General features: G+C 37.8%; 1 protein-coding gene across 2 annotated transcripts in view; it reads left to right on the top strand.

Annotated features, from left to right (window-relative positions):
* Positions 1-13,232, top strand: part of LOC137284616 (4-aminobutyrate aminotransferase, mitochondrial-like) — a 29,437-nt gene extending 16,205 nt beyond the window's left edge. For both annotated transcript variants that reach the window (XM_067816498.1, XM_067816497.1), the window contains exons 6-13: positions 4,354-4,446; positions 5,406-5,532; positions 5,941-6,089; positions 7,048-7,185; positions 7,880-8,047; positions 8,559-8,705; positions 9,309-9,420; positions 10,218-13,232. In XM_067816498.1, the coding sequence (XP_067672599.1) occupies positions 4,354-4,446; positions 5,406-5,532; positions 5,941-6,089; positions 7,048-7,185; positions 7,880-8,047; positions 8,559-8,705; positions 9,309-9,420; positions 10,218-10,339 (1,056 nt within the window). In that variant the 3' untranslated portion in view covers positions 10,340-13,232. The remainder of the gene's footprint in view (positions 1-4,353; positions 4,447-5,405; positions 5,533-5,940; positions 6,090-7,047; positions 7,186-7,879; positions 8,048-8,558; positions 8,706-9,308; positions 9,421-10,217) is intronic.
* The last annotated feature ends 166 nt before the right edge of the window (positions 13,233-13,398 follow it).

Genomic DNA, 13,398 nt, shown 5'->3' with positions numbered 1-13,398 from the left:
CTCTTCCCATTACCTATCTTTATTATCTGATCTAGTAAAGGTTAATGTTTGGTTTCAAAGGTGCACTGCTTTCAGCAAGTGAGTGAGAGCATTTTGTTACGTACTTTAAAGAAAATTCCTGTCATATCAAAGGAACAAACTCCCAGAATGGACTCCATATGTTGTACATTTTTTTTAATCAAGCCCACAACTTTGATGCAGTGAAGAACCACTTTAGGTAGCAACTGGACTCTCCAACCACCATCTAATTATCCAAAGTTGTCCATCTCAATGTGTGGTTGAATTGGCCCACATTCAATAGATATATGCTCATCCATCAGTCACTAGATTGCTTGCCCCATTTATGGTTACACTGCACAGGTTATTGGATACAGTGATTGACTCATTGAGTTTAGTTTTACACTGCACTCTGCAATATTCCAGCTGTATGGTGGTGGTCTGTAAATAATCGAGTTTGGACAAGACAGTTTAGTGATACTATGACATGTGTTGTCACTTTTTCTTCATAAAGGGATGGGCAGTGAGGTAGCCTAGTGGCTAAAGTATTCACTCGTCACACTGAAGACCTGGGTTCAATTCCTCTTAAGGGTAAAATATGTGAAGCTCGTTTCCTTTGTCCTCGGCCATGATATTGCTGGAATATTGCTGAAAGGAGTGTGAAACCCAACTCACTTAATCACTTTAAAAATAAAAATGGCAGTGAATACTGAGAGATGTATGATGATCTTCAGCAATCCCAGATGCTTGTTTGCAAGGTTTGTTGACTTGGCTGACTCATGTCATCATATCCCAATCTGTGCAGATGGATACCCTTGCTGTTTTTGCTGGATTGTCCGGAATAGAATCAACTATGTACTAACCCCTGCCATGTAGCTGTAATATTGCTGAGTGTGGCGTTAAACAGAATAACACCACTACCTCCACCCTCACCACCCCAAAAAATAATTCCTGGAAATAGTCTGTAATTTCCACTGTTTCTGAGAAATATTTGTTTGAGGTAATAGTTGTATGATGATAATGAATGAACAATAGGGACAATAGGGCGTAAAACCAACATTTTCCAACTTGACTTTTTTGAATGAATAGTGGGTAAGACTACCATGATTTGTTGGACATTCGTTCACTCAGGACCTCAAATCAAATGCAGTCTTGTTCTGAAGGACATAATACACCTTGCTAAGAGGACAACAAATGTTTTATAGTGGAAGTATTGTCCTGTGACACTTCCTTGCACAATATGGAGCTATGTTTGCTCAGCCATATTGACGCTACCCACTCAATAATGGATCCCATCAGTAATTGTCATGAGGTCTCACAGCATGTAATGGAAATACACCATATACCAGACCCCGTTAACCCAGCTGGTTTACAATCTGGTGATTTGTAATGGGTGGCACTAAACATGGCCATCAAGCATGGGAACAAGCTCTAATTGTGTGACTTGTAAATCATGTCTTCATAGCTTTATGACAGATTTGATTAAAATGATAAGAGCATTGGTTTAGCTCTGACTTCTACCATACAAGTGTAATGCTCAAAGCACTGACACTTACAATTTGATTATTATTACCTCGGATAACCCAAGTTGCCTGTCTCACTGGGTACCCATTTCATGCTGGGTGAACAGAGGCAGTTTTGAACAAATTAACTTGCATAGCCACCACATGTATCTCATGTGCTTCATTGTTGGGCAGGACTGAATTTGTAGAAACTTAGATCTAAAGAGTCAACTCTTCGCTGCAAAACACGGTCACCCATCCAAGGACAAAACCACACACCACCTGACTGATAGAGCCTGTCAATCATGCGCTCTTCTTGTCTTTGGGATTACTTGACCAGGGTCAGTGGTCACCAATCTGTGCTTTTTTGTGTCTGTAGCATAGTTTGATTATTGCAAACTGTGTAACAGTGAATTGATTAGCTGTTGCAGGATGATGTCACTGTTCCCATCATACCATTTACCTGAAGATACTCCTCACATCGTTTTTTGAAAGTGAGTGTGAGTGAGTTGACCTTTATTTCGCTTTTAGCAATAATACAGCAATATCAATATCAGGGAACACCATCAATGTAACATTTATAGAGAAGGGTCTGGGTTTTGCTGAGCAGCAGACCTGTGAGTGTCAGCTGGATAAGACCATATATTGCATTGTTACAGAGTATTTGTGCATATGACCTTGCAAATGTTCTGCTTTGGTGGTCATGAATATTTTATGTTAGGTTTCTGCTCTGAATGTGTTGCACCTAAAAATCTCCACATCATCAATCAGATGAAAATGAAAGGAACATACATATATATGGGTCATGATGACGACAACAGCTGTCAGTTATGTCCAGACATATGTGTAAATTTGATGTGACGTAAGTGCAGTATATAGAACAACTAAACAGGTATGAGTGACACATACCTGACACAAATCTGGAAACAGTTTACTGGCACAGAGGTTGCATATATGATACAAAAACTCTAGCACTGGATCAGAAAACAATATTTATTTCTTAGTCCAAAATTAGTTTCAATATTCAGGGTAAACTTATTATCTATTAACATGAGTAGTGCTTCTGAAGAATGGGAGTGGAAACTTGCTGTAGCAAATCTCCTGACTGCATGCACTGGCACTCCCAGACACAATCAGAGATGCAAGTCCAGACAAAGGCAGATGGATTGATGAACAAAGGGATGTATAAACAGATGATATACTGATGGACGGACAGATGAATACACAGACATTTAGAAACATACATTGACAGATGCACAGAGAGAGTGACAAGACACTCAGACACACACACACACACACACACACACACACACACACACACAAATGAGTGAGTTTACCCTGCTATTAGCAACATTCCAGTATCACTAGAAATGGGCTTCACACATTGTAACTATGTGGGGAACCAAACCAAGGTCTTCGCCATGGCAAAGAAATGCTTAAACAACTAGGCTAACCCAACGCCCACACACAAAGAGGTGGATGTGTAGAGTATGTACAGACCTTGACTACTGTCTTTGAAAGAAAAAATTGGTCAACACATGTAAAGAAAAAAATATTTTTAGATCAATTACATGTTTCAGATTAAAAAAACACTAACATAATCTCCCAAGATTTATGTCAAGTACTTACTATATTACTTGTGTTGCAATCACACACTTCAACATGTCCAAGGACACCTTACTGCTAGCAAAAGGGTGAGATGACCTGGACTGTAAGGCTACATCATTGACCGACATGTTACCTTTGTATATGATGATACTGATGCCGAGTGGCCCGTGTTGACTTGAACTTTGGTGTGTCATGTCCCCACTTGTGTCTAACTGACAGTCTGGTCCACACCTAACCCTAATTATATGTCTTACAATTGTAACCCAGATGTGTCATACTGTTTTTGTTTCAGTACTCCATTGTCTTGTACCCAATTCACAACCCCAATAGCGAAACAAAAGTTTAAACTAGCACTGCTTAGTTAAATCTACAACTTTTGTAAGCTTATCAATTAATCACAGACACACAGTGTTCATTGTTCTCCAAAAATATGTTTTATTATGAGCTTCCCTTGCACTGAACAAAGTTTCATGCATTAATCCGACATGCATTAATCAGGCAAAAAATGGAGCTAAGCCTCTTACCTATTTATTATTGCTCTCCAGTAACCTATCCATGTCGAGAGAAGCATTAACGGAATGCCATGGTCGAGCTTGCTGACATGGTTCATACAGTCATGCTCTTAATGTTAATCACTGGATTGTCTGGTCCAGACTTGATACTATTTACAGACTGCTTTCAAATAGCTGGAACATTGCCGAGTGTGACGTTACACAACACCCAAACTAATCTTAAGACATTTGTCTAGCTACCTGGTGGATGAAACTTCTGTGATTTATGTCAGTTATCACATCTTCACATTTAGACATTTAGATTTAGAGCCTGCATCATGGTTTACATGAAAACTTGACAGCTGTCCTACACATACCAAAAAACATGTTCATATGATGTTTGTTGGACAGGATTCAGAACAAGTCATTTAGTGCAACTGCTGTCATTGGCTGACTTTAATGTAGGTTTCCTGAAGAGTACATTTTACCTCTGCCGATATGTTTTCTAATCAAATAATACTAAAATAAAATACATAGGAAAATATGTCTCGGGTAGGGAGAGAGTGACGGTAGGCATGAACATGAAGGTTTGTTTGAGTAGCATTTTAGAAGTTTGTAGTATAGATGTGACAAAACTTAAAGGATGATCAGCTTTATGGATTATTTATGAAAAATAAAGAAGTTGATCATCCTTAAAGGTTTGTCATCTCTAATAAGATTCAGGCTACTGGATGATTGAATGATTTCTCTTCTAGGTAGCTCCCCCTGGCATGGCAGAGGTTCAGACGATGGCATGTGGAGCTTGTTCTGTTGAACATGCCCAGAAAGCTTTGTTCATTGAATATAAAGTAAGTCTTGTCGGAATATGTGAAAAAGTGTTTGGTTTGTGTCACAGATTAACACTTCTGATCCTTAGTTTTTATCTCATGTGGTGGTAGCCAAGTGGTATGTTGTGTTGTCCACCATCTTGTTTTCGGACCTGTTGTTCATCTGCCTGCTGATCATTATATTTACATTGTCAACATTTCTTCTAAGTTACAAGACTTGTGGAGGTGAAAATGTGTATGAGTAACAGCAGAGCTTGTGTCTCTGAAATATGTTCAGAGAATTCCAAGAATTTGATTCAAATTTAATGCTGTGATAAATACTTGACCTTGACAGTGAATTTGAGAAAAAATGAGTGAAATAAACTTTACAACACTTGAAACACTTCATTTATCTGAACCTGTGAAGATCCTTGTTCGATTTGATTTTCACACACAGGAACCCATGCTTGTCATGAGTAGGAACTGGCAGGATCAGTTGGTCAGACTCACTGACTTGGTTGGCACATCATGATATTACAATTGCATAGATCGATGTTCATGCTGTTCATTACTGAATTGTCTGGTCCAGTCAGATTGGTACCATATAGTTGGAATATTGATGAGTGCTTCAAACAACAAAGTGTTTTGATCAGGACAGAGGGTTTCAATTACCAACAGTCCACAAGACACGGTGTTGTGTTACTTCCAATGTTTGGTGAACATACTACCTGTTGAAGATCATGGAGATCAAATTCACTTAAATGACTGTGTCACACTTTGTGGCATTAGAAACAAACAAGCATGTGACTGTGTCATACTCAGGGTCAAGGTCCCATGATGATTAAACCAGAATGCATGAATCTTCTGAGAGTACATTTAGGAAAGCAAGGTTTAGGTTGCTTCAAAATTCAACTTCCAAACAGAACACTTTACAAAAATATTCTCAAACAAGTACAAAACTTGTAAGTTGTGATCAAGTCTGTTCTTCATTAAATCCTCAGGCACGACAGCGTGGTGGGGCACCCCCGACTGAGGAAGAGCTTACAAGCTGTTTGATGAACCAGGCTCCTGGAAACCCTGATCTCAGCATCCTCAGCTTTAAAGGAGCATTCCACGGCAGAACTATGGGTTAGAGTGCATCAAGAAGCATCAGCATTAAATTCCTGCAGATATTTGTTGTTTTTCTTTAACTGAGTGAGTGTGGTTTTGCAACATATCTAACATTTGGAATAAATCCAGTATGTTTGGGAGACACAGAGTGTTCCAAGAGTGGTTTTACTTCTGTTTGTGCCAAACCCAACCCATCTGGTGATTTGCAATCTGTAAGCTTTAGATGTGTTTGTACTCCTTGGACCCTTGAAGTCTTTGAGTTCCCACCAGCTCAGGGAGTCAAACCAATAGGAACTGTGTCGAATGCAGGAAACAGTTCAAAAGATTTACTCTGAATGCTTCTCTTCATACAGATTCTGTTGGTTGTTCCTTGACTGTACAGTGTATGCCCCCTGTTGACATTCTTATTCTGTTACTGATCCACAGGTGCTCTTGCATTAACTCATTCAAAAGCAATCCACAAACTGGATTTCCCAGCACCAGATTGGCCAACAGCCTCCTTTCCACAGCTGAGATACCCCCTAGAGGACTTTGTGCAAGAGAACAGGGCAGAAGAAGACAGATGCTTGGCAGAGGTCAGTATTGTATCGAAGGTACTTGGCAGAGGTCAGTATTGTATGCCTAGCAGATTCTTGGCAGAGGTCAGTATTGCATAGCTAGCAGATTCTTGGCAGAGGTCAGTTTTGTGTAGCAAGCAGATTCTTGGCGGAGGTCAGTATTGTGTAGCTAGCAGATTCTTGGCGGATGTCAGTATTGTGTACCTAGCAGATTCTTGGTAGAGGTCAGTATTGTGTAGCAGTTATTTGGTAGAGGTCAGAGGTCAGTATTGTGTAGCAGGTGCTTGACAGAGGTCAGTATTGTGTAGCTAGCAGATTGTCCGCAGTGTTCAATATTGTACAGCTCTCTGATACTTGGTAGAGGTCAGTAACAGGGTTTTACATGAGGCATGATTCTTGCGTATTTGCCGCAACAATTTTGCAAAAGACTCTCAAAATATCTTCATAGCAGTCAAGCTTGATGCATGTTTTAGGGTTTAGGTCAGAATTCAGGTCAATAAAGTCAATTTGACATGCCTTTTTATTTTCACAAAGAAATGTTTTTTATGACTCCCAAATATTGAAAATAACTCCCCAAAATAAATATTGTGAGTCTCATGACTCCCATTTTTCAAAGTCTGTGTAAATCCCTGCAGTATGGGGACAAAGATTGCCCCAGTGTCAAGGCAGCAAAACAAGCTGTGTAGTGTAATTTTACTTGTAAAGAAACATTATCTCACCCATGATTTATCCTGGTCTTGTTTCTGGGGATGTTACCACTAAAGAGGTTTCTCTGAAGTTCTTTCAGCTGCATCAATTCAGTCTTCTTCACTTGGCAGACGGTTGGTGATGTAACTAAAATAGTGTTAAACTTGTTCTCTGTAATATTCCTTGTGAATGAAGACATGAAAGTAGGCGGTTTGTGTGAGCAGTTTGATAGACATTTGGAAGAAGAAAGACTCTCTGTTTCTGACCCATTGTGTTACTATGTGTACAGGTTAGAGATCTGATAGAGAAGTACCAGAAAAAAGGCCGATCTGTGGTAGGCATTTGTGTGGAACCGATTCAGTGTGAAGGGGGAGACAACCATGCTACAGCATACTTCTTCCAAGGTTTACAGGATATTGCCAGAGAGGTGAGTGTTGGTAGACAATTAGATTGCACTTCCAATTTTCACCATTTGCATTTCCTTACAACCATAATTATTTTGAAAGATGATTGGTGCATGGCATGTAATTTGCATATATACGATTTTCACTTTAAAACTAATGACTAGAAACAAACAAGATGCAAGATGAGTGTCAAAATTTATGTTCTAAGTGATTTCTCGACCTTCTTTAGAAAACATTAAAATCAAGAATGGGACCCCATGCAGGTGTATGGGGCTACTGCATTGTGTTTAGGGGTGGTAATAGAGGGAAATGGTGATGCGTTCATAAGATGTCTGTCCTTGAAACATTTGTTCAACGTTTACACTTCCTATCTAAATTGAAAGTTCATTATCCACTTCTTTTTTTGAAGAGTATACATTAGAGTATTACCCGGGTTACAACTGCTGTCATATAATGATCATATACCTAGCTTAAAGACCACAGGGCAGACCTGATAACATGTCATCTTTTTCAGTGTGAGGACAGTTGAAGAAGGCAGCCATTACAGAGGTGATCATTTGATTTTATTGTGAGTTTTTAATTTACAGAGTTGGATGCAGGAATGATTTTTGATATACCCGGTACCTGAATATACTTATTTTGCTTGACTTTGTTTTGTGATTTGAAGAAGCTTGTTTGAAACACTTCACCTAATGTCTGCTCTGATGACATTATCAGAACACTATTGGCCTGATGTTTGATGAAGTTCAGACTGGGTGTGCAGCCTCAGGGAAGTTCTGGGCCCATGAGCACTGGAATCTGAGGGAGCCCCCAGACATTGTGTCCTTTGCCAAGAAGATGCTGACAGGAGGATTCTACTACAGACAGAACTACCGACCACAACAGGTGATGGTGTTGATCGCCATCAACATAGTTTATTGCTCTTACCTTCACACATATTGATACATCAACAATTCATGAACAGTACATTCTTCTACACAAGAAGTCTTAGTTTAATTAATTTGTTAAAGAAATTGGACTGCTCTAAGGTTTTATTAAAAAATAAAAGTTTTCTTATACTTGTAATGCTGCAATACTAAAGTTGGACATTTGAGATTATTGTCTAAAGATTTCTTTCAAATATACATTTTGAATCAGTAAATAGTTAAGGGAATGCTTTCTTAAAGAATATTCATTGAATATAAAATATATCATTTTTCTCAAAACCTGGGCCTAGATTTTCAAAACTCTCTTATCTCTAAGATAGTGGTAAGTGCCATACATTAACATTAACTTACGACTAGAAAGTTAAAAAGAAACTCAGAGTCTGGGACAATTAGACACCTGAGACTATGACACATGTGAGGAAATAAATATTTTGTACAAGGCAGATTTCTTTAAGTTTTCTATATTACAGGGTTTTCGTATATTCAACACATGGGTTGGTGACCCTGCCAAGGTGACCTTGCTGGAGGAAGTGGTCAAGGTCATCCAGAGTCAAAACCTTGTGGCCAATATGGCTAACTTAGGGGCATACTTGCAGCAAGGGCTCAAAGATGCACAGGTAGTTCTGTTCAGTTGAATCAATTCTAAATTAATAACTGCATGGTTGAAGAATGGTGCTATCAATGTATCACACTGAATATTTATTCAATCACAATGGATAGTTGAAATGAAATATTTGAAACACATTTGACAATTATAAATTTGGCTTTCTTTATAAATTTATTAATAACTTCTGCTGAACCAAGTGCATGAAATTGTGCAAATTTTTATGACGAATAAATAGAACTATAAAAGTTTTACATTTTCACAACTTCCTGTTGTGCTATGTGTTTGATATCTAATTACCTAAAGGAGAGATTCTATTTGTCTTTCAAATTAATTCATCCAAGAAAATAAACAGTAATGAAATGTCTTGTGTTTCAAGGTTACATAAAGTGATTCAGCTACAGAGATTAGCATTGTCATCTGATTGTATTGTCATGGTAACTGATGACCAATGTCATGCAGTGAGTGCATTGATGATAAAATTTGACTTGCTTCACCACTGTGAAATTCTGTTATTCTAATATTTAACACAAACTGCATAGAGGCTAACCTTGAGAAGAGAGTGCTGCTGTCAACAAGTCTTCAAAGATTTCAATTCCAATTCTTGTGGATTCAGACCAAGTTTCCTGGGGTGGTAAAGAATGCCCGAGGCCTCGGAACCCTGTGTTCCATTGACTTCAACAACTCTGCCACTCGGGACAAGGCTCTCCTGGCACTCCGAGGGAAAGGTAACGATAAAGGATGCAGTCCGTAGGAATTGGGCAGGCTGCGACTAATGAACATGCTTTATAGATGTGATGTTATTTTGTAATAGCAACAAGGCATAGTGCTAAGCTCTCAATGGATGTAGTGAGTGAGTGAATTTAGTTTTACACTGCACTCAGCTATATTGCAGCTGTATGGAGGTGGTCTGTAAATAATCAAGTCTGGACCATACAATCCAGTGATCAACAGCATGAGCATTGATTTTGCACAATTGGGAACCGATGGCATGTCAACCAAGTCAGCGAGTCTGACCACCTGATTCGCTTATTCGCCCCTTACAAGCAGGGTCGCCTTTTACGGCAAGCATGACTTGCTGAAAGCCTATTCTGCCCCGTGAAGACCTCCACGGGTCCTCAGTGGATGTAATGTCACTGAGAAGATGTAGTTTGTTCAAGGCGTCACTATGTATAGTCAGCATCATTGCCTGAAATATGGTGCAAAATGTCTATTTTCCTTTTCTAAGATTCAGAAATTTCACCATTTCACTACATTTTAAATATATTTTTACCAAACTGTTTTTGAAATTAGCTGCAGGGCCTACTTTTTTGCCATATCTCATACTACAAGACCTAAAGTTAAGAGTTTGTTTGAATTGTATTTGCTATCTTGTGTTTAAAACTTGCTGACAGAATTCCAGAATGACACTAAACGTGACCGTCATTATTTCTTCCTAATACATCAAGTGAGACATGAAAGGTCTTCTAATATTGTGCTGGAGAATGCATAGATCGGTGTGGTATTTATGTGTTTTTGCTTTCAGGAATCCATGTTGGAAGCTGTGGAGATGTGTCCATCCGCTTGAGACCAACTCTGATCTTCCAGAAAAAACATGCTGATTTGTTTTTTGATTGTTTTGATTCCGTTCTGTCTTCATTCAAATAAATACATCAGGGAGCATGTTAGAAAATTCCTTAGAACCCGCAACAGGTTTCATTTGATAATGAGGGCATAGTGAAGAAATTTATATGTTTATATTTGTTGAGAAAAGTATATGTTCAATCGACAGACCAATGGAATTGTCTGAATGTCTTTGAAGAACAGGAACATTTTCCCTCCATATTGGTATTTCTCTACACAATGAAGGTCATGATCTTCAAGGTCATCGTGGAATTTTACAACATTTTAACTTCAATTCTTTAATGTAGCATAATACTTTTAATATTGTTCTGTCGACATGATAAGTAGTTTGTAAATGAGAAAAAGACCTTTTAGATCTTTTTCCAATTAGGCTGGCAAATGAAATGTTGATGTTTCTGTCATGGAATGCATCTTTAAAAAATGGCATCTCTACAAATACTGCTCAATTGTGACTGAATATTTTTGATTTTTCAGTGATTTTATCTATGACTTACTATTTTATACTTATATCAAAAGGGCTTTGTTGTTAAGTTGTTTTCATTTGTTAATATTTCTGTAAATATATCCTCAGCTCAGATTTGGCATGGGAGTTACGAAATGGTTCAGAAGACAAGTGTACCATTCCTTGAAATACATTTTATCTTCTTGATAACGAATATCATAATCAGCTGTTACATGGCATGGTGAACCTGTTGGGAACTGAACCCAAGTCTTTGGTGTGACAAGCTGACACTTCAATCACAGGCTGTTATACTGGCACTGCTGTTTTTTTTATGTGAACGAGGACTTCAGTCAGCATGGCTCATAATTGACACTCACATGTGTACTTTAGATAAAAGGTTCTACTGGTCATACTTTTGTATCCTCCATTTACCGTTCCACAGAAGTACTGCTGTACGTCTTATTGGTCTGTGAACTGGGTGAGGAGGGGAGTCATGTGAATTATGTGAGTCATGATCGATGTGAGTCATGTCATCTGAGCCATGTGATCCATGTGTTTCATGTGATCTGTATCATATGATCCATGGGATATGTGTCATGTTCCATGTGAGTCTTGTGATGTGCATCTTGTGATCCATGTGAACAATGATCTTTGTTATTCATATGATCGACATGAATTAGTGTGTGTCATGTCTGATGTAATGTATTTGAGTCATGTGACTTTTGTTCATCAGGCTATCTGTGTCATGTGAGTCACATTAGTCACATTAGTCACATAGTTGATGCAAGTCAGGATCCATGTGAGTCATGTGTTCTCTATATGAGTTGATACACCATCTGTTCCATCTGTCTCATGTTCGCATATGATCCTTGGTTAGTCAATAGGCCACGTGTTCCATGTGAAATGAATCATGTGATCCAATTTAGTTATGTGATCTACATATGTTGTATGATTGATGCAAGTCATGTGATCTTGTATTGACTGGTCTAAAACATATATTTTTTTCCTCTCATTTTTTTCAGGGCAATGGAGGTTCATTGCTGTCAGCATTATCCCATTTGCCAATATTGAATGTTGTATTATTCAGATATAAAACCTTTGGCCTCAAGTTGTCAAAATATCTACAACTATAGTATTTAGAATGCACATGGTTATGGCATCAGCACCTGGTAGAAAAGAAATACATTTCAGTGAAAAAAGTTCATGACAACGAGATTACAACAGTGTAGCATCTGAAATACCATTCAAACACGGCATGTGACCTTGTTATGTCTCTATTTTGGAATTGTTGGTTTTCATTGGAGCTGTTGGAGTCTACATGAGTCATCAGCTGAGCAATTCGATATTGTAGTGTTATTTTATTATCTTACTGGCAGACTTTGTCCTGTCGTAGCTGTGAATTGAATGTAAATTATGATGAAATTAGCTTATGATACAACAGCCCAAATTTGTGTGAAGAGTGGACCTTGATGTCTCTTCTCTTGATGTCTCTTGATGTCTCTTGATGTCTCTCTACAGAAGATTGAATACAGATCATTTTAGTAACTCTTGAGTGTTATATCTATATACTACTCCAAAGAACTTAAAGAGCACTTAATTCAATTACTTTCATAATTACTAATTACTAATCCTCAATTGTTAGATTATATACTACTCAATGAAGTTAAACAACACCTAATTCATACATATTACTACAATGCTAACCCTGGATATTTTTTCTACTCAGAGACGTTAAAGACCATTTACTTTATTCATATTAATCTAGTACTAACTGTGGATTGTTAGATTCATACTTTGTCAAAAGGATGTTAACAAACACGTAATCCTTCCATATAACAGCTGTAAAATGAAGGAGAGGTTGATGTTCTGTAACTTCTCTTGCCTAGCATACATACTCAAACAAATACGTAATTGATCATATTCTTATGTAACATAAGAATGTTGGGGCCACAGAAGTCATTATGTTTCCCATTTTTTCATTTGCTCACAAAGTAAACAACAAACTATGTGTAAGTTATATTTTAAGGTGTTACTTTTATCATGTTGAGTCACACCCAAAAACATATTACTATGCTTTTGACCTCCGTGACAACTTAAATTTAAGTATTTTTCTGGATTTTAAAAACATTTTGCACAATTCTGAATAGAACATCACAAATTGTTTCCATCCCAGAATGAGATTATGCTCATTTAAGGATATTTGTTCAAATACTATTCAAAGATTCACCAGTGTTTTAGAACTCCCTGTTCCTTTTTGTCTTTATCATACAATAATTGCATCTGTTTCTGTTCGTTGAAAAGGTATATAACAGTATTAGTGAAATTGCAACTGCAGGGAAGTCATTCAGGAGTTGTCGTTGTCCCTTTTCTTGTGAATATTTCTAAAATAGTTTCTTCTTTGTGCCAAAGTTGATCTGGGTCGGTAGCAGTTAACTGTTGATTTTAATTTCTATTAAATAAAAAGCTTACACTTGATAATTGTTTGTTGCTTGTAGGGATTTATTACATCCTGTAGATAGATAACATTTAAATATTTTGACTATGACTGAAGGATGGTGTGATGAGGATTTCAGTGTAAAGAGTTAGTTTTGTACAGTTTTGACATCTAGTGAGCGTGTGAGCGAGTGATTGAGTGAGTTTG

This window comes from Haliotis asinina, chromosome 5, assembly GCF_037392515.1.
Source record: "Haliotis asinina isolate JCU_RB_2024 chromosome 5, JCU_Hal_asi_v2, whole genome shotgun sequence".
Taxonomy (NCBI): domain Eukaryota; kingdom Metazoa; phylum Mollusca; class Gastropoda; order Lepetellida; family Haliotidae; genus Haliotis; species Haliotis asinina.
The sequence above is the reverse complement of the archived record's forward strand: the minus strand, read 5'-3'. Positions and strand labels throughout refer to the sequence as shown.